Genomic DNA, 22,211 nt, shown 5'->3' with positions numbered 1-22,211 from the left:
GATAATGCAGTATACACTGAACATAACAACACCTATTCATAGGTTACGTCACTACCTATCATACTAACATTAGTGACGAATTGGTGTATCGTGAAGAGGTAATTTGATTTATCTCCACAATAAGAACAATATACCCCAGGACCGATTTATATCGTAAACTTAACATGTTTTTTCAATGTATACATATTTTCTTTATTTATCTTATTTTCAAATGACCCCATTAACCAGTGTGCAAATCAAATGGACGAATTTTTTGCTGTGTATTAGTGTTATAAATTGGGTCCAGCCATTTTGAGTCTAATGGGTGAATGAGTCAATTAACCGTGAGTCCAATAAGCAGAAACCACTGTACAATATACATTGGTATTAAAATGGTTAAAATAGAAACCTCTAAACAAATAATATATTGTTGAAGTTAGGACTCAGAGCAATGTGGGTCTTAACACCCAATACACATGATAGCGCCTACTAGGAAAATCCTGATTGCCTTTAAGGCCAATCCTCCATTGTTGGTAGCAACTATAATAATTAATGTAGAAACGTCTTACTCTTACACCATTTTATAATAATTTTTTGTAGACCTTATTAAAAATTGACTATTTTATTAGTGGCCATTTTTAAAAGACTACTTCTAATACACACTGTGTAAAAACTGTTATTTCTCATGGATGCTTTTTCTATTTTACAGATTAGTTATTGAAATTTATAGATTTTCTGACATAAAACTAACTTTCACATGGTTTTAGACATTTTTCAAATTTTTAATTAAAAAATATATTAATTATCTTTTTGCAATACATATAATATGCATGTACTTACTTGTTTCCATTTTTATTAAAGGATCAACAATCAATTATTAAAATATAATGTTTAATTATTTGGAAATTCATGAGAGCATCCAGTAATCTGATTATTATTGGCTATTGGTATTTAGTATTTAATAATTTTTTGTATTCTACACAAAATTCTGAAATGACGTTCCCGACTTTCTCATTCAATTTATGAAATTAACCCATGTTTCTACATCTAGTTTTTAGTACAATAATAGTTTTAAATTAGTATTTTTTTCTATTTCATTGTTTTGTATTTTTTTAAAGATTACAATTCACTAAAATATTTTGGAATTACCTTGATTTTTTTTATACTAGGACATTGTTGGTAGAACAAAAAAATCATAATTCTTAATAATAAATAGTCTATAATTTATCAAATTTAAGTCTATTTATTAGATTAATGATTTATTGAATATAAATATAATTGTCTATTTAACAAATACAATTATGAAAATAAAATATAATTATTCTTAAATGTATTACAATGAACAATTTTATTTTTATGTAATTTTTTTGTAATATTCCTATAATATTCCTAGTAAATAAACAATATTTGATTACAGTTAAACTTCAAATTTTAACTATAATATGAAGTACCAACTGAAAATAACTTATTATCAAATAAATATCAATTATTTTTTAATATTAGTTCATTTATATGATTAACAACAACAGATGTGTTAAAATCAATACTGTCAACCCCTTTTAAAAATATAATATTTTTTTTTTTTTTTATCATTTCTAAATGTTTTTCATACTCAGGCCACGCATACTTGTCAAAATATCCAGGTGGTTCAGGAGGTAAATATGTTCTAGCTACACGTCTATCCCAACAAATTTCTTTATCCAAAACAGTAAAAAATATTAAATCAGCCAAATTTAAAATTCTAATATCATCAAGTAAAAGAATTCCTTCAAGAACTAAAATATCAGAAGTTTGAGAATCAATTGCAATCATCATTTTATTCATATTATAGGCACTAATTTTATCCCATGCATGGTAATTAAGTTCTGGAATACTTTCCAAATGGTCTTCATATTTAGTATAGTAAAAATCATCTTGATGTAATATTGAAATATTGTTAAATATGTTTGTAAGACGATTGGCAATAGTAGTTTTGCCCCCACATGTGACTCCTGCGATTACAATAACTAATCGTTTAGCCATAATTTAATAATTGATAGCAACACAAGTATAGATTATAAGACTAATTATGAAGAACACGCCAATTGAAACTGGAATTACCAAAGCATTATAAATGGATGGAAATAATTGATAAATGAATGATTCTGAATCAGCAAATGGTGGTATGAATAGCCAACAAGTAAAATAAGCAAATATAGTTAGCACTATGACTATGATAACTTTTCCTAGTATGAAATCATCCATTAGTTTTGAAAATATTCACGTTCAAATTTCTCAAAATCTTCATCGGTAAATACTGTACTTTCTTCTTTTTTGGAATTTGGTATTTCAGATGACAAATTAACTAAACGCTGCTTGATCTAAAATCCATACAATAGATAAATCATTAAAAAAATTAACTATACATGTTATATGGGCAAAGTAAAAATATCAATAGGGACAAGAATTTAGTTAACTATCTAATGTGCAACCTACCGAAAAAAATTGAAAAGACCTATGGGTTTATTTATTGAAGTTATTGTCACTAAGGGCATTTTATACTATTTTTGTTTACTATATAACTTAAAATTAACATTTACCTTTACAGACCTTAGGACCGTTTCAATTTTATTTGTAATTGTGTACACATGTAAATTTGTCTTGTAAGTTCTATTATGCATAAGTGAATTGTTATATTTATTGTTTAAAATGACAATATGACATATACTATAAGTCACTTATATATAGAGTGGTCAGGTGGGACTGTATTATATGGAAATGTACTGTATTTCAAAAGTCTATCCTATTGTCCAGACATAAGCTTTAGGGACGCTAAATTGTCCTGTACTTTAAAAATATATGACCATGTTGGTCATAAAACATTTTTTATAGAAAACTGTTTTGAGTTTCATGATTTTCAGTTGGGAAAAAAGACACTTTAAAAACATATGCATTCATCCGAAAATATATGCCTAAGGAGTCAAAGACTGTAATATTAAATGCCCAAGCATCAACTTTCAAACATCAGTTAAATCATATTAATTCATGTTATTATTAGTTAATACTAGAAAATATTTATTTACCCTTATTTTTTAAGTCCTGTATTTTCATAGTTTATACCCTACTTGAATAGCCATGTCTTTAGAGATAAAGTTACATCATATGTATACAATACAATAAAGATTCAGGATATTTAATGGCCAATAACCCCATGACTTATGTAAAAGTTAAAAGTGGTTTTTAATGCGATGATCAATTCATAGAATACTTGGAAATAGTAAAAAGAAATTTTTTGGCAATTTTAAAAAGGTAGGAACACAACATCATACTAAAAAAGTTGTAAGAAATCATATGTTTGCAAGATGACTTTTATGTACACAAATCATTATAGCCATTGTAATAGTCATCTTTCAGTATGTGATATAATGGTTAATTTAGCTCCAGTAAATCAAGCTTTAAGTTGGACTGGTAGAATTAAAAGCACCATAATAGATTGGTATAATCTTTACAGAGTTATATATTGTGTGTATATATAGTTCCTCAAAAAAACAAGTGATCACTGGTCTAAATATATAAATCCCTCTTTAGGATAAAAGGAAGTAAAACCATGGTCTATTACAATGTAAGAATTATCTCATCTACTAAGAGAAAAAATAACAAAATTATATGAACCGTAACAAGGAACCTATATGTATTTGAAATTTATTTAATAAAGTCGAACTTACAACTAGAACATTAACTTTTTTTTTTCTAAATAGGACCAAGAAACTCTTATACCAATAAATTATTAAAAATGAAATATAAATTGGAAGTATAATTTATAGTGATTAATGGAAAGTAAACTTAACACCAAATTGTCACTGATATATTCATTAAACTGTTAACCATTCAGAATTTTTTATTGACCCAGAAATACATTCAACAAATTCAAGGATTGACTCTTAAAATTTAGATACAATATTAAAAAACAAGTTTAAAACTAATTATAATGACTCTAGTCAATATGAAAGATAAGCATAGCAACTGACAAAAATTAATTTAATTAATGATACTGAAAGGTTAAACAAAAAAAAAAAATGTTTAATTTATTCTTATATCATATAAATATGATGTAGGTTGCGTAATAGACCAAAGTTAGTGTGTAAGGTCCGTTGTCGTTTTAGTTAGGTAATTAAAATGTATTTTCAAAGATTTGTAATGCAAATATACATACCAAATTAGATGCGATGTTATTTACACAACTAGTTTTATCTAATTTGTGTAATCTTTCTAAATTTAACTGCACCAAATTCAATTCCTTTTCATTTTTAATTTGTTCTTTTATTTTAAGAACAGATTTTCCAGCATCAGATTTCATAAAATTTGGTACTTTAAATACACTTTTCGTACGCTGTGATTTACTTTTAGATTTATTTAAGCGACTAGAAGATTTTTTGGCTGTAAAATCATGTATTTTATTAATTTCTTTTTTAATATAAAATAGAAAAATTTATTAGAAATTACCAGGTTTTTTTTGTGTTGGTTTTTGATTAAAAGGTGGTTGTTCCTCAAATAAATGTAGAGCTTTTTTCAAAGTAGAATAAGACATATTCACTGCGTAAGTGTTTCAGTATTTGAACATATCAACAAATTTCAAAACACGAAGATATTTTTCTTCTTTTTTAATTCGCTGATAAATTAGTTTAAATTAATATCAGTTATTCTAAAATATGATAAAATATTAAATAATAAATACGTACAAGGACATTTTGATTTCAAAACAAAAAAGAAATCGAAACTTAATTATTAAACAACTGAAAATCTACAGTCAGATGTTCCTTAATCTTAAGAGTGATTTGAGATTAAAATATTAAAGTTATAACATTAATTTACTCACCAATTTAATAAGTATAACTATATAAATATAATAGTACAGTAGAGTTGACACTAGTCTTTACAGCATGACTATAGTGGGTAATCGCCAAGACGCCTAAGGCCTAACCACATGCTGGTTAGATAAAGAAGTTGACGATTTCTAAAATATTAGGTTAAGTGATAGTGATAGTGATATGATTGTGTATCAATAATTTGAATAATTCTTAATACCTGTGTATACTAATATACTATATTCTTGTAGGTATATTTTGAATTTTGATCTCAGGTCATACTTGTGTAGGTAAAATTAAAATTCATGAGTTTATGACTAAACGACAAGGTGAAATACGTCTAATTTATTTTTACTAATATCATTTTTAAGTCGGTTAAAATATAAAATATGTATATAAATAAATAAGTAATAATACCTAATACGTAAATCTCAAATTCTCAAATATATATATATAGGGAGTAATAGACCAATGCTAGCAGCTGTATGTAATTGGATTTAGGAGGTACTTTGAAAAGCCAAAATTAAAGTCATATGAGTAGAAGTTAGAAGTTTACTACGAAAAAAAAGAAAATACCGACATGCCAATAATAAGAAGCCAAATAGGTAGGTACTCGGTACTATGATCATCATAATACTTTATATTTGTTGTTTATAATTTATAGGTAGTGAATGTTGATCGTACAAATATACAATTATTAGGTAGCTATAAAATATAATAAATTCCATTTATACAATATGTCATATACCTACTCATATTATGATGTCAATATACCTATATACAATATACATTAACCATTGTGATAAAAAAATGTTTAAAATAATAATACCCAATGTAATATAGTGAGATATAAATCTAATAATGTAGTTGACAAAATACCACAAAAAGTTTCTACATATCTTGAGGGTCTTGTACTCTTGTATACATAGATGCATGCATATGGTGTATAAATATGCATAGAAATAACAGTTACCTACTTGACACCTGATGTACAACAGATCGTTACTGACTTGCCTAACTTTTTTCAATTTGTTTTATAATTATGCATTTATGCATACAATTTTATTTATTACCTATTACCTATTTCTTTTTATATAATTTTGGAATATCCCCATTGAATTTTGTGCTATTTTTATATCGTTATTTACTAATTCCAAATATTCCAATCGGATTTTTGTTATTAATATAGAGCCATAAAGGGATATCATTATTCATTATATTATCAATAGTTTATAATTTTATATTATGGAAATTTAATATTAAAAAATAGGTAAAACATTTTCAGGCATTATGCTATTCAACTATTAAATGTATACCATACAATCAGCTACATCATTATTCATTAGTTCACTACACATAGGTAAAAACGTGCAATATTGTAGGCAAAATAAAGAAAATTTATCACATTATAAGACATCTTCACCCGATCTTTCATACCGACATTGGCGACATTAATTCAAATTCCGAACAATCAGTTTTTCTAATTATTAAAAATGATAATGCTATACTTTCTTAACAGACATCAACTCCTCAAATGTTACTATGTTATCCTACTAAAGTACCAATAAAACCGATTACATTAAAAACCAAATTAATTAACTCTACTATTTACAAAAAAAAATCCATCGAATAGTTGAATATGAATAATATGATTTAATAACTATAAATACAATTATTAACGCAATAATTGCTGGTAAAGTACTAAAGTAGATAATATTTTCAAAAATACTGTAATGCATGCCACATAGATACCGTACAACAGGCATGTATACAGCCCCCCCCCCCCCCGAAATAATTTTGAGTAACGAGGAAAAAATTATTTTATTATGTTGCAGCACAATTTGTATTGCTATATTTTATAAACCCCCCAACCCCCGAACTTTTATTTTTGTATACGTGTCTGCCGTACAATATAACTTCATAATATTTTAGCGTATCAATTATTGCTGTGTCCGGAAATTCACTTGACTTCATTTCATCATAATTTACTCAAAACTCATATCACAATAATAAATAAAAGTGATAACACATTACCTACCGGCTTATGTTTGGAAATTTAAATTGCCCTACCTTGGAAACAATTATGTCAAAAACTAAAGTTGGGGACTTAAAATGGGTTTTTTGAGGGCGGTCACACCAATCGCCGCTCCTAGATCCATCCTTGTTTAATTCAATATTAAATTTTGCCATAATATACAAAATAATAATAAAACTAATAAAAGTATCAATAACTAAAAATCACGGAATAAATTGGGCATTGGCGCAATCAATAAGTGTCTACAGTTACTACAGCAGTACAGCATCCTCTAAATTAATTAAAATTACCTGCCCGCAAATGTATATAATTTATATTTTATTCACTGTAGTTGGTAGTATTAAATAACAGGCTACATATTACATAGTAATATAATCATGGGTATATTGAATATAGCACACAGCGCGCACATTTACATGGACACATAATAGTTGGCTATTACAGTATTACTTGTTAGTTATGGCTATCATAGTAGGTTTAATCAATATTTTATAATATATTATATTATATTTATACGTAGTACACTTGACCTATCGTGTAATTTTCGAGTTTAATATTATTTGACCTTTTGCGATTAATGATTCAATTTTCATGTCGATGTTGGCGATGTTGCATCAATACTTTTAAGAATAAATAAATTATAAATATTGAATTTAAAATGTGTATTTATTTATATTTTTATTTTCACAGTGAATTATATTATTTTACAAACTGTATGTCGATTCTAAAATGTACACATTCAATATACTTATCTACATAGTAATTAGTAACATTAAATAGTATTTATGATCATTGATAATCGATAGTAGCCAAAAGGTATCTATTATATGTCTTATGTCTATATATGTTATATACAGAGTTATTCACCAAGTATGTTCACCCCTATTTTACCATTATAAATAATTAATTAATTTAAATTCTGATTTTTTGAACTTTAAAATATATATTCAAAAACCATATAGTTTTTAATTCTTGAATTGTATATACTACTTAAAGCGTGTCCTACATGTGTCGATGCAAACTTCTATTTTTCAAATGAGAATCCCCTTTTTAGTGTAAATTATCTAGCGGATAATCTTTTTGAAAATTTGAATGTACTTAATTCAAAATTCAAACTATTTAGTAGTTTCCTATAGTCATAATAATATTTATACCTACTATAAGAATACATTAGCCTTTTAAAATGATGGTTGTACAAAAATATAAAGTAAATAGTAGATCCAGATATAGTATTGGATCATTTGGATCCAGTATTTGTAATACTTGAACAACCTAGATTCTGCACCCCACATCGACCACATTCATTTAAAAATGCCCTTCAATTATTATTAATATATACAGTAGGCATACAAAAAGTGTTAAGTGCCGTTAGGTGTGTTTATTATTATTTAGCTCATTATAGCTGTATACTATCCTGTATTACGCTGCATAGATTGTTCTGTTATAAATATTATTATTAATCTTTAGAAATTTTTTTGTTAACAACATAACAATCCCGTGTCACTTTATTTATCTCGATGTTTACTGTTTAGTACTTGGTATCTTACATATTCTATTTGCTTAATTTATTTTAATAAAAAGTAATTAAGATAGTTTAAAAAAAATATTTTATATATAATTTTAATTATTTACCAAGTTATAATAATTATTATTACTTATTATATTAACTATAAATTTTTCCCAAAGTTTTGATTGGGCTAAATTCTAGCCACAAAAGTAGGTTAGTAAGAATATTTCCTACAAAATTTCTTTGTAGACATCATTCTTCATCTTCACTAATATTTGTGGGAACCAAAACCTAAACCACCAAGTTACTAAGTGAGCGTGAGCTATATCAGCTATATAAACATTACGCGTGATCAAGCTACGTAGAATTACCCATGTGAAAAACAGTTTTCTTTCAAGTCTATTCTCAAATTTTGAGTATGCCCTTGAGACCAGTGGCATCTTAGAGGAGGGGGTTTGGAAAGGTGGTCATTTCCTATACCATCTAATTTTAAAATCAGCCCAATGGGCAAGTGCCCGGTTGTTTCCGTTATTAGTGAGAAAAATATGCCTATATGTGCAGTCCTGCACGGCTGTACTTATGTACAATCATATATAATTATTATTATTAATAATGTATTAGGTTATAACAGTTAGAGGAGTACATATTACATATATGAAAACGTAACTACCTATATCGCAAGTCATAAAATCTTCACAAATAAATATTACCGCCAAAAAATGTTTACCTCCATTCGTGGTTCTTTAAATAAAACATTGTATATAAGGTAATATATACAACATACGTGTCCCACCCTGAATCGACGAGAAAATCATTAAAATTTATACTTATATAAGATGTGTCTTATACGCGTTATTATAGAAGTAGTTTTATTGTTCTCATCCCTGTTGCTGTAGTAGAGTGAAAAATGACTGTACAATTTCAAAATCTGGAACGCATGAATACGATTGAAGACCGCCACACAATAGCCATATACATTTATATATTTATAAATACTGTAAGCTGATGATACAAATACAGTACTTATATATATTATAGTGAATCTGCAGCAGCTAAGTAAGTTTTGTTCTGATATGCTCACATAATAAATAATACTTTAGTAAGTAAGTTCTAGGAATGTATATAGTATTATAGTTATATTACTGATATTATAGTTACCTAATACAGTAATACAGTTTATATGTTTATGTGCGAGTCAAACAGTTCGAATATAATTTATCGAAGTATAAAAGTTATTATTTTTTATTCTGTAATAGTGTAATAGTTAGACGGTCATACTGGCCATAGTGTCATGCGTTGGTTCTATTATATGCAATATGCCAGAGGCGGCTATCCTTAAAAATATAAGTATAGCAAAACATAAGAAGTAACCACCCACCTTCAATAATATTCATCCATATAACACCCCATATACTGAATACATGTTGAAAAAATAGTTACTATTATACTATTAAAATATTCTAAAATATTATTCTGTATTATTCGCATACAAAAATTACCCACCCCACCCACATCTAATTAAAGGTGCAGCAGTCGCTATACCTCTATACTATAGAATAGCCGCTACTGCAATATGGTAATTACTAAAGTGAGTATATAATATTATAATTAGTAATTAATGCTTATAAGCTGTGAACTAATATTAACATACAAATCGTAAAATGTACATAAACATTAATACATAATTATAGTACTCTTAGTACCTATATGGACATAGGCGAAATTTGGGCGTGGACTTGAAGGGACTTGGCCCCTCCAAAAATTTGTATTTTAATTGAAGTATTGAATCTTTCATTAATTATCTAATCTACATAACACAGTAATCGTTATTTGAACAAATTATTTTCTAAAGTTTAAACAATATAATATAATAATATTACATATAACTAAATGTTGTTATTTGTTTTAATAAAAATATTTTTCATTTTAGTAATAGTTGTATTATTATTTATTAAATGTAGGAATATTGGTGAGAAAAATATTATATTAGTATTTAAATATGTAAAGCCCCTCCAAGTTAAAAAAAACTGAAATTGTGGCTATGTCTATGGGTAACAGTGGTAACACAAAATTGGAAATAGTACGCACATATTGAATGAGTTGTAAATGAAGTAACTTTAGTAACTGGTATACTGACACTGGTATATGTGGGTTATATAATATATAATAATTAATAGGTATAGGTTTAGCCGTAAGTATAGGTATATAATATGTCTATTATTTTTAGATATAATCGAATATATTTAATTACATATACATTATATATATATACATAATAATATTATGTATTTACTATATTTATATGTTTAGTTTTAGTGTTTGCATTATTATTTTAGTCACTACTCACTAGCGTTATTTGTGTTGGTATTTACATCGTAAAATATTTTATTTTATGAAAAAATTCAAATTTTACTCGTAAATTAATGATTGGTTTAAATTGCTGCATAATATGTAATAAATTTATACACATAAACGTAATTTTTAATATATAATATAAGTACTAAATATTTATATTAGGTATACACAAAGTCACAAAATGTCTTACAGCAGGTAGACTTGCTTGAATTTTTCTCATTTTAGATTCTAAACAGAGCAATGGAAGCTGTATTGATTTTATCATGATGGTTTTTTTTGTGTACACAAGTACACGATAAGTTGCCGATAAAATGCTTCAATTTTCAAAAATTGAAGTGGTTTTGAATATCAAATTACTAAGGAAAAAAAAAGATAAGAAGTTTTACGCAAATCTAATTTTTTATAAAATCAATTTGGTTTATATGATGTAAATCAAAAACAAATAACCGTAGATACTTGAAAATTTCATCAAATGTTGTACTATCGTTTTTTATTTATAAAACTAATATAAATAAATATTCGTCTATTTTTAACTATTTATAGGTTTAAAAAATTTTCAACTTTTTAAATTTTTTTTTTTTTCATTATACATATCTTCAATTATTCTTAGACTATTTTTCTTAGTATACAAAGTTTAAGTTTGATACCTAAACAACTATAAGCACTCGATAGAATTTTAATTTAGATATGTTTAAGTTTTCAAGTCATTTGTAATCTGCTTAAGAATTTATAAAGAAAAAAGTGATTCTCATTTGAAATAAGAAGTTGATATCGGCATATCACTATAACTAAATAAATTATATCTTCTCAAAGGTATCGCCTCAAGAGTACAAGACACTATTTAAATGGTAGGTATACAAAATCTAAGTATTTGAAAATATATAAATATTAAATCAAAAAATTTCAAAAATCAGAATTTTAATTGCTTTATTTTTAATGTGGATAATTGAAATAATTACTAGCTAATATACCAATATACCTAGTTTAAGATTTATACATGTGAATTATCCATGTACTCCTGTGCAATGTACATTATATTTATAGTTAGGACTAAAATGATATGTAGTAAAAAATTCTAAGTGTGTAATGCTTTAACTATTTTTACAGTATTTTATTTATTTAATGTTTTATTGATTGATTCATATATATTAATATATTTAGTAAAAATATTTAAAAAATATATATTTTCTGCACATATATGTTTATGTAGTATAACTAACTGTTAACTATGTATACAATTTAAGTATACAATATACATAGATAAATAATGTGCTATACCAATATTTTATAGTTTGTAAATTAAACATTATCCTATATTCACAGCCCATGGGTAATGTTTACAAACTTGATTTAATTTATGAATATGATGTAGGTAGTCTGTAAAGAAAAGTAGACACTGACTAATTTATATTTATGTATTATGTGTATGATTTAAATACACTTTGGGGTGTGGCTGGTCGCTGGTGTAGCCGTATAGGGACCGGAGGTAAAGCTCCCCATGATAATACATAAAGAGTATAAAATGTGTAATACGATATAAAATGTAGGTATACTTATCTACATTTTAGTTTGAGTTATAGGACACTATGACACATGCACGTGGTACTCATAATCCTATATATTAAATATTAATAATTAATAATTATAGTGCATTGTATAATTATATTAGAATTAGAGTATAACATTTTGGTATGAATTTATAACTTATGATGACATTATAAATTATAAAGTATAAATACCGCTTATGCTATATATATATGAATGTGTTTTAGATAAAAATATACACACTTAAACTTAACAGCCAAGTGCTAACAGGAAACACTCAAGTCGAGTTTTAAACTAAATATTTCAATAATATGTTTATGTAGGTATTGTGTTATAATATTATGAGAAATGCAAATTATAACTCAGCACTCATAAGTCATTATAATAAACCTAACAGTTATGACACACTACGCATTTATACACACACTAAATAGTTTTTATGGTCTTAAATTTTTTAATCTTTTAACGCATGCGTGTTATAATAACTTGTTTGTGAGCAGGAATAAATACAACATACCATAAGTATATAAATTTAATAAATATTTATTTTATTTTATTTTTTATTTTTTTAAAGTATATTATAATGTTATATGTTAGGTAATAGGTATATAATAATAATATACTATAATATAATATTTATATTTCTAACAAGCTATGATGGAACAAAAACTACATTAAAGTTGTACCAACGTCCAACAGGCAATAATTTTAATTTATTATTATTATTTGATTATCAGAATTAGCCAATTAGGTACATATTATGCAGGTATCTTTTTCAGGAAAATGAAAACTTTAATAAACCATTCATAAACAATTTCTGATGTTTTAAACATACAATACTTTTTTTTTCTGTTTGAACCGACGACGCCGCGGAACTGCTGTCGCATTGCCTCCGCGGCAATACCTATTACTTATTAGTAGATACCTATCTACTAATATAATTAGTTAATAATATAGTTAGGTAATTAAAGGTCTTCCGGATAAGTGAGACTCTACTGTATTTTCTAACCATGTATTTGAAATATAAATATCATAGTATTCATAATTTAGCATTTATAAAAACAAACGTCCTAGACCACTAAAATCAGATAGTTTCTTGAAAATATTACATTAAAGGAATTGTCTATACTTTATAGTCTATAAGTATAGACATTCTACATTTATACTCCATAATATATTTATTTTCCACTTATTCAAAAATTATTTTTAGGCATATTTATTAAATCTCATATTTAGTATAGAGTATAGACTATAGAGACGGGTTAGGTACCTATGTTTCTAGGCCACTGCAGCAGTCGGCCTAATGTCATATTTATATGTTTTAATTTAATTTCAAACTGCAACGCTTATAAAGTTATAACAGCAATATAGCATTAATGCATTATACTGAATACTGACATATAAGTCGGTAATAATTTTTACATGCATGAATTAATAATTATAAAAAATGTAATTATACCTATTTTTTTTTAGATTATTATCCTTTAACTTTTAAGTATTAAGTTATAATAATTGTTATAACATCAATTAACTATGAATTATGATGATTGATCATAATATAGTTACAAAATATCATACTGCTTATTTTCATAAAAATCCAACGTCATTCCGTGATTTGTTCAATGGTTCATAACATAATGTCAAAATTAGTAATAACTCAAAATGATTAAATTAAAAATGATGCTCTTTTCAGCTTTCTATACTTTTTACCAACGGATAATATCGTAAACTATTGTAAACTCATCCGCACATCTCGGATTGTAATATTATAGGTTGGTGCGATATGGCAACACTGTTTTAGCCCCAATGGTCAATGATTTCTGATCTCATCCTCCCGAAAAAAAATAGCCTTATAATTACTTAAAGTGTAGTTTTGATTTTTAGACCTTTTGGCTTTTACTCCAATTTTTCGTTTAATATTTTTCTACAAATCGACCATAATATTTTGTTAGTTGTGATTTATTGTTTGTTTAGTAAAATCAATGCAAAACGGCTAGTGACCGAAATATCAGCAATGCTTATATATAATTCATAAAAAATGGCCGATGATCAAATCTCTGATGAAGCGCCGCTATTATGCAACGAATCTGTTCAAAGGCACGACGACATTAATAAAAAATTTAACTCTAAAAATGCCAAGAAAATAGCGTTATGCTTTGTGTTTTGGTTTATTGTTATCCATTCTTGTATTCATTTGTTTTATGGTAAGTATACAATATCAGTCCTATGTAAACATAATTTGCTACTATTAATTCTATTTCTGAGTATTCATATTAAAATATCATATATTTTTGTAGCAAGAGATTCTTGCAAATGGCTTCTATCGGACGGACGATACAAAGGTGACATGGGCTGGCAACCATATGGTTGTATGATGCATGAATATAGTGAATTGTAAGTTTAATTTTGGTTCAATCTGTTACTCTATATGGTTTTGTTACTATAATTATGCTGCTGTAATGGAAATTTGTAACTCAATAGTTGTGATAATATTCCCACTGTAGATATCGCACTAATATGTTTAATAAATATGATGTATGTGATATGATCAACTGATGAAAATAGTTTTGTTTTAAGAATTAAATTGTATTAAACAATGTATTAAATTTCAATATGAATGGGTAAAAAACAATCAAAATTAATTAGTTATAGATGCATATATATTATACGTATATCTGTAGCTGTTACTGTCGTCTGTTAGAATTAAGGAATTAAAAAAATGTTAACTGGTAGCAACTGAAAAACATTGTTCTACTATTGTTTAGCTTAAATGTTTAAAAATCAATTGTCACTATATTTTATCAAAATCAGTTAATTATTTTTATTTCGAAGGGTCATGCTAAGAAAAATTTAAGAAAATTAAGTTCATTAATATTAAAAAATGTTTGTTGTAGATTATAATTTAAAATATTTAATTCATTTTTAATCAAATTGGCAGTTAGACCCCCAGACTATTTATTTTATTTATGAAATCTTAATATTTTGAAGATACAGTATATGGAACAATTTAAAATATTGCTTGACATACTAAAATAATCAAATTTGAATCAGTATTTGTATTTTATTCAATTATTAATTCTAAATTTAAAAAAGAACTTAATTATGTGTTAATAAATATTAATATCGTAAATTATAGGTGGACTAAAATCTTGACAATCTTGTACTTTTATCACTTCAATAAATAAAACCACTCTATTATATACATTTCATTAGTATTATGTAAACAATAGAACATCACTATGCCATTAAATCCCAAATTTAATACCAAAAGAGTCATTAATACAAAAATAATTAATTGTAAACCCAACGTGTATAGGATTTTTATTTCATAAACTAATTTGTATTTTTATGTAAAATAATAAAATATATTTATTAAAATATTGATTTCAGAGATTGTAGCCGTTGCTTAAAATATTTAGCATTTAGAGGAAGTCATAACCAATTCAATTTTATTGGCGATTCTAGAATTCTAGATATATATAATGCATTAATTCATACAATAGAACCAAAAGCACAGATGGTTAAAAGTTCAAAATTTACCCCTTCTCATTCTTCTGACTCTGATCATCTATTTCATGATAGTCGTCTGAAATTAGATATAAATTTTTTTGGGAGTCCATATGTAGATCCAATGATCAAATATTTTAAAAAATTGAAAGCAAGTAAATTGAACATATATTCAAATATTTTTACCATGTATTCGACCTAAATAAAATTAAAATTTACAGTGATATATGATATAGGATGTAAATGATAAACCTCGAGTAATTGTAGCAGGAAGTGCTATTTGGCCCATCATTCAATCAAATGGATCCTTAAACGGTATTCAAGATTATATTGCTAATTTAACTCAACTAATTAAGGTATAGTAATATTTAGTTTAATTTATACAATTTAAAATTAATTTCAATAAATTTAATTTTAGCCAATTAATGATATTTCATCAAAATCAATCGTGTTATGGGTTTTGCAAGAACCAGTTGAAGAGAGTAAACTTGATAATTCAATGTCTATGGTTACTAACAATTTAATTGATCTGTATAATGAAGCTGCAATGGATGTAAGTTAATACAACAATTTTGAAAAATGTATTCACAATGAAAATCTATTATAGTGGATCTCGTGAAACTAAGTATAAATGTTCAGCAAGTACTACTATAATTAGAGCTGAGATTTCAATGCACTTGCTATATTTTTCTAGTGTAACTATTGAAAAAAATTTCTGGTATTATGGTAATACCAATATGAAACAAAATATTAAAATAATAATTACAATAAAAAAAAAAAAATTCCAATATAATTTACTTTATATACAAATATAATTTTAAAACATCTAAAAGTTTTTGTTAACTAAAAAATATAATAAAAATATTAATATAATTGTCATAAATTATTAATAACAAAAATTAAATTATTTAATATTGTACAGTCGTCAGATAGATTGACATGGTGGCGCTTTTCAGTAGGTGTAACCCAAACTAGTCGCAATGTGTATATTGGTGTCATTATTATTTAATTATTATTAATTATTACAATTTCTACTTTTTGTTTTAAAATGAAAGAATATTACCTAAATATTTGATTTTAAATTAATAACGTAAAATCAGTTTTTAAAATGTCATATGACAATTTATATTGTTTATTGATATATTTTCGGTAATAACATTCAAGTACAGAGACCCCTGGTTTTTCGTTATCGCCCCGTCGCCACCATGTCAATTTATCTGGCAACGACTGTATTATATTGTATTTGTATTGTTTATACATTAATTTATAATAATTTTACCCACTATGTAATTATATACTAATTATACTCGACATGTAAAATATAAATATGTTTGAATTTCTATTATAAATAATTTCTATTGTTAATAAATATCATACACACAATTAAAATTAAAATTTTATTTAAATTGTATAAGTAATAAATAAATAATAAGATTTTTGTTGATGTTTAGGTATTGAGTAAAAGTTCAGCTGAAATGTGGTGGAGTTCAAGACTTGTGTCTCAGGGTGAAATGAATGATAGTCCAGATGGTCTACATTCTAGTAATGCATCTTTACGATTAAGAGCTCAAATATTATTAAATTTATATTGCAATGATCACATGAATTTCAATGATGGTACCTGTTGCTCAAGTACTGAGCCGTATACTTCATTACAGAGTTACATGTTGATTTTTTTTATTATTTGGTAAGTGAATTCAATCAATATATAAAACCTTACATTTTTAATAATTTTGGCATGTTTTTTGTTTAGTATTTTTATTGGAATTCTAATGGCAATTAGATATCGACAAAATAGGTTATCTAAAAATGAACCATGCTATGTAGTAATGATTTCTCTTGCAAAATTGGGTCTTATTATGATTTATTTTTACTTATGCGACAGGTAAATAATGATTCTTTTATTATTTTTTTAGAATATCTTATTATGTATAAACTACTTTATTTTCAGAACTAATTTTTTTATGAAAGAAAACAAATATTATTCTGATGCCAGTTTTTGGTTGCCTGTTGGTTATGTATTTGTTCTCGGTTTATTTTTTACTGAAGAAAGTAGATATACAAAAGTACTTCACCGAGATCAAACTGACGAATGGAAAGGTATTGTTTTTTAGAATTTTTAAATTAAATTATTTTTCAAAAATTATTAAATATGCAAGTAATTGAATATTTAAATGACAGAAAATAAATATATGTTTACAGTTCTAAAGTATATTAACTGCTGAATTTGAAATATATTTCTATGTCAACTAATAAAAATATTGTATTTTAGAATAATATTTATATAAACATCATTTTTATTTCAACAAATAAGTAAGTAAAAATTTTATTTTTAGGTTGGATGCAATTAATAATTTTAATATACAATTTAACTGGAGCAAGTATAAAAACGTCTATTGCAAATCACGTTCAAATATTGATATCTGCATATCTCTTTCTCACTGGATATGGTCATTTTTATTATATGTGGCATAGAAGTGATGCAGGACTTACTCGTTACTTTCAGGTAATTTATATTCAATTTGATAATTATATTTACAAAATTCTTATTCATTTTTTAGATTTTCCTATTACATTCCTTTATCATTCTCTGGTCTTGTGTGAATTTTATACTACTGGACGGAGAACTGATAAAGGAGAGTGATGTGGAACAAGTGTTTTAATTGTATAAATAAGAAATAATTGTAACATTTAGTATTTAGTATTAAATATTTATCATTTATAAGTATATTTTGTTATGGTTATAATATCATAAATTTTATTTTAAAATAGTAATAAGTTGTATTTGAAATAATAATAAGAATTGTGAATATAAATAACTCAATAAGTTAAGTTATATGTAAAAAGAAAAACCGAGAAAATTACTACATTGTTGTAGGTTTTGAATCTACACAGTTATTGAGTAGGGGTAATAAATTAATGAAACAATTTATTGCATATGAAATATAATTCTAAGTGAAGATGGTGTGTCAGACTAATCTGAAGATATTTTATAATGTATATTATTATTAGTAGGTTGAACTAATTTTTGCTAAAACAAACAAATTTATTATAAAACAATAATTTTAATAATATCTTATAATTTCATCATCATATTATTATAATATGTTAGAAGTTAATATTGATGTACTTTAGAAAGGTATGAATAACCAATATATTATATTTAGCATAGAATTAATAAAACTATTTTGAAAATGTCATTATCTGTTAAAAATTATAATTTAAGCAATTGTGTAATATAAGTTTCTATAGTTAATAATTTTTTGATTACTACAAAATAACTTAAATTATTTTATTTCATTTAAATATCCATCTTTATTAAAACTTGAAAAGCCTATAAAAAAAGTCCACGTGTATTTTTGGTATTTTAAATTGCTGTATGAACATCTCATAAAATATTAATTACCAACCCTTAGTTAGCTATTAAAATTAAAAATTTTATAAATTGTTAATATAATAATTTACAAATGTTTTTTGTTTTTAAATTTTCTACCTACTATCTATTTTATGAAAAGGGTTAGAATGTCAAATAGATGATAAATTTAATGTGGTTTATATATAATGCCCCTATGTGTATTTTTTTTTTGTAAAATATATTCTGAGAGTTAATACGTTTTTTAAGTTACAAACTATGATTGAAATCATTTATTTTATATTTCACATTAAAATTTGAGAACAGTATATTGATAATAATTTACAGGGTGTATTTTATATTGTTTTTATATTGTTAAAAAGCGTGTTATTACTTATTTTATTTCTTAAGTGACATTTTTTTTTAAAATTTAAATTTCAAAATTATTTAGCATGCAGGACGCAGCATTGTACCAAAAATAAAATCTACTTTATTTTTTAATGGATTTTGGTAGTTTTTTTTCTGAAAATTTAAATATTAAAGTTATCAATTTTGGTTTACTAGTTCATTAGCTATAATATGAAGCTTTAAAGCTTAAAACTAAAAAATGTGTTAAATGTCTGTTCTTAAAACAACCAAATTTTACATTATAAAATGCATTAATAAATTGTGTTATTCATTATTTATTCCAAATATACTATACATTATTTTAAAGGATTATTAATAGAAGCTATTTTTTATAATTGTTTTTTAAATATTTATACCTACTTAATGGTATGTCTGTAAAAGCACGTATAGCATAATTGCATACTTATGCACTTTACTTCTACAATATAAATACTTATAAAAATCTAATATTTTTGGGATACAATAATTGTGCTCTATATGTGGTATCATCATTTATTTGTTTTTCTTAATAGGAAGTTGTATTTATACTACTGGCCTAAAAATCTTTTTATATATGTTAGGCATTTGTATTTTAATAAGCAGAGAAGTGTCTTAGTAAAATAATTATTGATATTTAATTATTTTTATTAAATTATCAATGAATCATGTTTTATACCCTAATAAATTGTTTCTGTAAGCCAAATATATCCATATTATTATAATTATTTTTTAATGTGTATGTCATAAATGTTATTTAAAAAAAATTATGATTTTAAAAATAAACATGAAAGTTCTAGTTTTGGTATTTGTTCATAAGTTTAAATTGTTATAAGTAAGGGAAAACCATTATAAAATTGATATATTGATAAGTTTAATTTGTAATAAAAAAAAATAACAAATATTATATAGTATCATATTTTAAACTAAATTGAATCATAATTCTTAATAATTAATTTTTTGTTTTTATAGATCTTATTTAGATTGAACATGTTGACTGTAGTGTTGTGTGTTTGCATGAACCGGCCATACCAATTCTATTATTACATACCTTTAGTATCATTTTGGTTTACCATTCTCTATTTATTATTAATTTGTCCACCTCGTGTAACAGCAGCTTCATCTGAAATAAGACCAGCACAGTACTTATATATAATTTTAAAAATATTAGCTCTTTTCATTTTCATCACCATTCTTTATATGTCTGAGGTATGTTCAGTTAAATTAGCCATATTTCATATAATTATAAATATTAACTATTAATTAATTTTATTTTCTAGGTTTTTTTTGATAAAATTTTTCTCACACGTCCATGGAAAGCTTTATTTGTGACTACAGATGACGATATTCATGAATGGTGGTATCGGTGGAAACTAAACCGTTTTAGGTAACAATTATAATGAATTCATTGTGAATTATTTAAAATAACTAACAAAATATTTGTTTAGTGTTGTTAATGGTGTAATACTGAGTTTCATCGTCATCTTAGCTCAACGTTATAATTTAATTGATGACAATAATCACAGTAATTTAGTATTGCCTCGATTAGCTGTATTCTCTTCATTTATTGCATTCATTGGACTTATTGCCTCGACTGTTTATAATATTCTGTGTCAGAATAAAATGGAATGCTATGAATTATTATCTTATACATCAGTCATTCCTGTAAGATTCAAGATGGAATAATTAAAAAACTGCTTAGTACTAATTCAATATTATTTTTTTCCAGATAATTAGTTACATTATATTAAGAAATGTTTCAGGCGTATTGAGAACACGTTTCTCCAGTTTATTTGCTTGGTTTGGCAGAATTTCTTTAGAATTAATGGTTTGCCAATGTCATATATGGTTAGCAGCCGATACTCACGGAGTTCTTGTATTATTACCTGGTTACCCAGTACTCAATGGTTTGATTGTTTCGTTCATTTTTATTTGTATTTGTCACGAGGTAATTATATCCTACTATTCTAAATAATATTTTATATTTAATTTTAATTTTTAATTAAAATATAATTAAACAGTTACATGATATTACGACCAAATTGACGCCATATGCTGTGCCATCTGATCATAAAGATTTATTCCGTAATCTGATATGTTTCATCTTGTTGTTGATACCGTTAGGGGCAAACGACGGTATGTTTTGAATACAATATGGTCATGCACTCACAATAAATTGTCAATTGTTAAACTATTTTATGTTTCTAAATAACAAAAATAGTATCATTAAATCTATATTTGTAAGATAATTTAATATTTAGGTTGTTTTTATATTTAAGTTGTTGATTTGTATAACCCATAAAGGCAACTGTCAAATTATATTGTTACTATTAGTACTATTATTTTCTCAGAATCAAATGTTTTGACATGAACAACTTACTATATTATCTATATTATGAAACCATGATTATATTTTTTAAATTAGTATTAAAAAAATAAATATATTTTATGATTTCTCCTTTGTTTGTATAGTTATTTACTTTGGTATCTCGATACCAAATATATTAAACATTTCTATAATTTACATGTGGACTTTTTCTGCATTTTCCCTCAAATTATTAATTATACTTAAGTTTCAAAATTATACATTATTGAACAAGTATATTGATAATAGTATTTATGATCGATAGAAAATAATAATATATTAATATTGTACTATGTCAATATAGGGCATATGATTTAATTCTTAAACTTCAGGATAAA

The 22,211-nt window shown here is 25.1% G+C and overlaps 3 protein-coding genes across 6 annotated transcripts; 1 reads left to right on the top strand and 2 right to left on the bottom strand.

The window, feature by feature from the left end:
• Nucleotides 1–1,202: 1,202 nt before the first annotated feature.
• Nucleotides 1,203–2,001, bottom strand: LOC132917223 (nicotinamide riboside kinase 1). Its single transcript, XM_060977855.1, has one exon. The coding sequence runs from the start codon at nt 1,999–2,001 to the stop codon at nt 1,462–1,464; it is 540 nt and encodes a 179-aa protein (XP_060833838.1). The 3' UTR covers nt 1,203–1,461.
• A 198-nt stretch (nt 2,002–2,199) lies between these two features.
• Nucleotides 2,200–4,961, bottom strand: LOC132917224 (active regulator of SIRT1-like). Of its 4 annotated transcripts, XM_060977858.1 has the most exons (5): nt 4,835–4,949; nt 4,698–4,759; nt 4,462–4,627; nt 4,172–4,395; nt 2,200–2,339 (listed from the first exon to the last, which is right to left on the bottom strand). In XM_060977858.1, exons 3-5 carry the CDS (start codon nt 4,544–4,546, stop codon nt 2,223–2,225), a joined length of 426 nt encoding a protein of 141 aa, XP_060833841.1. In that variant the 5' UTR covers nt 4,547–4,627; nt 4,698–4,759; nt 4,835–4,949; the 3' UTR covers nt 2,200–2,222. The 4 variants fall into 4 exon arrangements, with proteins under 4 accessions (XP_060833841.1, XP_060833839.1, XP_060833842.1 ...); XM_060977856.1 differs by lacking the exon at nt 4,698–4,759 and having other exon boundaries at nt 4,462–4,660; nt 4,835–4,961; XM_060977859.1 differs by lacking the exon at nt 4,698–4,759 and having other exon boundaries at nt 4,835–4,956.
• Nucleotides 4,962–14,096: 9,135 nt separating this feature from the next.
• LOC132932350 (N-acetylneuraminate 9-O-acetyltransferase) lies at nt 14,097–21,966 on the top strand. The gene is made up of 14 exons (XM_060998674.1): nt 14,097–14,469; nt 14,563–14,659; nt 15,656–15,923; nt 16,009–16,128; nt 16,191–16,325; nt 17,224–17,459; nt 17,526–17,657; nt 17,724–17,872; nt 18,109–18,278; nt 20,481–20,717; nt 20,789–20,895; nt 20,957–21,173; nt 21,238–21,456; nt 21,530–21,966. Exons 1-14 carry the CDS (start codon nt 14,304–14,306, stop codon nt 21,653–21,655), a joined length of 2,379 nt encoding a protein of 792 aa, XP_060854657.1. The 5' UTR covers nt 14,097–14,303; the 3' UTR covers nt 21,656–21,966.
• The last annotated feature ends 245 nt before the right edge of the window (nt 21,967–22,211 follow it).

This window comes from Rhopalosiphum padi, chromosome 1, assembly GCF_020882245.1.
Source record: "Rhopalosiphum padi isolate XX-2018 chromosome 1, ASM2088224v1, whole genome shotgun sequence".
In the NCBI taxonomy this organism is placed as follows: domain Eukaryota; kingdom Metazoa; phylum Arthropoda; class Insecta; order Hemiptera; family Aphididae; genus Rhopalosiphum; species Rhopalosiphum padi.
The sequence above is the reverse complement of the archived record's forward strand: the minus strand, read 5'-3'. Positions and strand labels throughout refer to the sequence as shown.

What these genes read in the sequence shown, in the direction of transcription:
- LOC132932350 (XM_060998674.1), top strand. Translation starts at nt 14,304, where the DNA reads ATGGCCGATGATCAAATCTCTGATGAAGCGCCGCTATTATGCAACGAA. An exon ending in ATAATGAAGCTGCAATGGAT is followed by an intron (nt 16,326 to 17,223) that starts GTAAGTTAATAC and finishes GTTGATGTTTAG; the next exon opens with GTATTGAGTAAAAGTTCAGC. An exon ending in TATTTTTACTTATGCGACAG is followed by an intron (nt 17,658 to 17,723) that starts GTAAATAATGAT and finishes CTTTATTTTCAG; the next exon opens with AACTAATTTTTTTATGAAAG.
- LOC132917224 (XM_060977856.1), bottom strand. Translation starts at nt 4,546, where the DNA reads ATGTCTTATTCTACTTTGAAAAAAGCTCTACATTTATTTGAGGAACAA. An exon ending in ACCAACACAAAAAAAACCTG is followed by an intron (nt 4,396 to 4,461) that starts GTAATTTCTAAT and finishes ATGATTTTACAG; the next exon opens with CCAAAAAATCTTCTAGTCGC. An exon ending in ATAACATCGCATCTAATTTG is followed by an intron (nt 2,340 to 4,171) that starts GTATGTATATTT and finishes TATGGATTTTAG; the next exon opens with ATCAAGCAGCGTTTAGTTAA.
- LOC132917223 (XM_060977855.1), bottom strand. Translation starts at nt 2,001, where the DNA reads ATGGCTAAACGATTAGTTATTGTAATCGCAGGAGTCACATGTGGGGGC.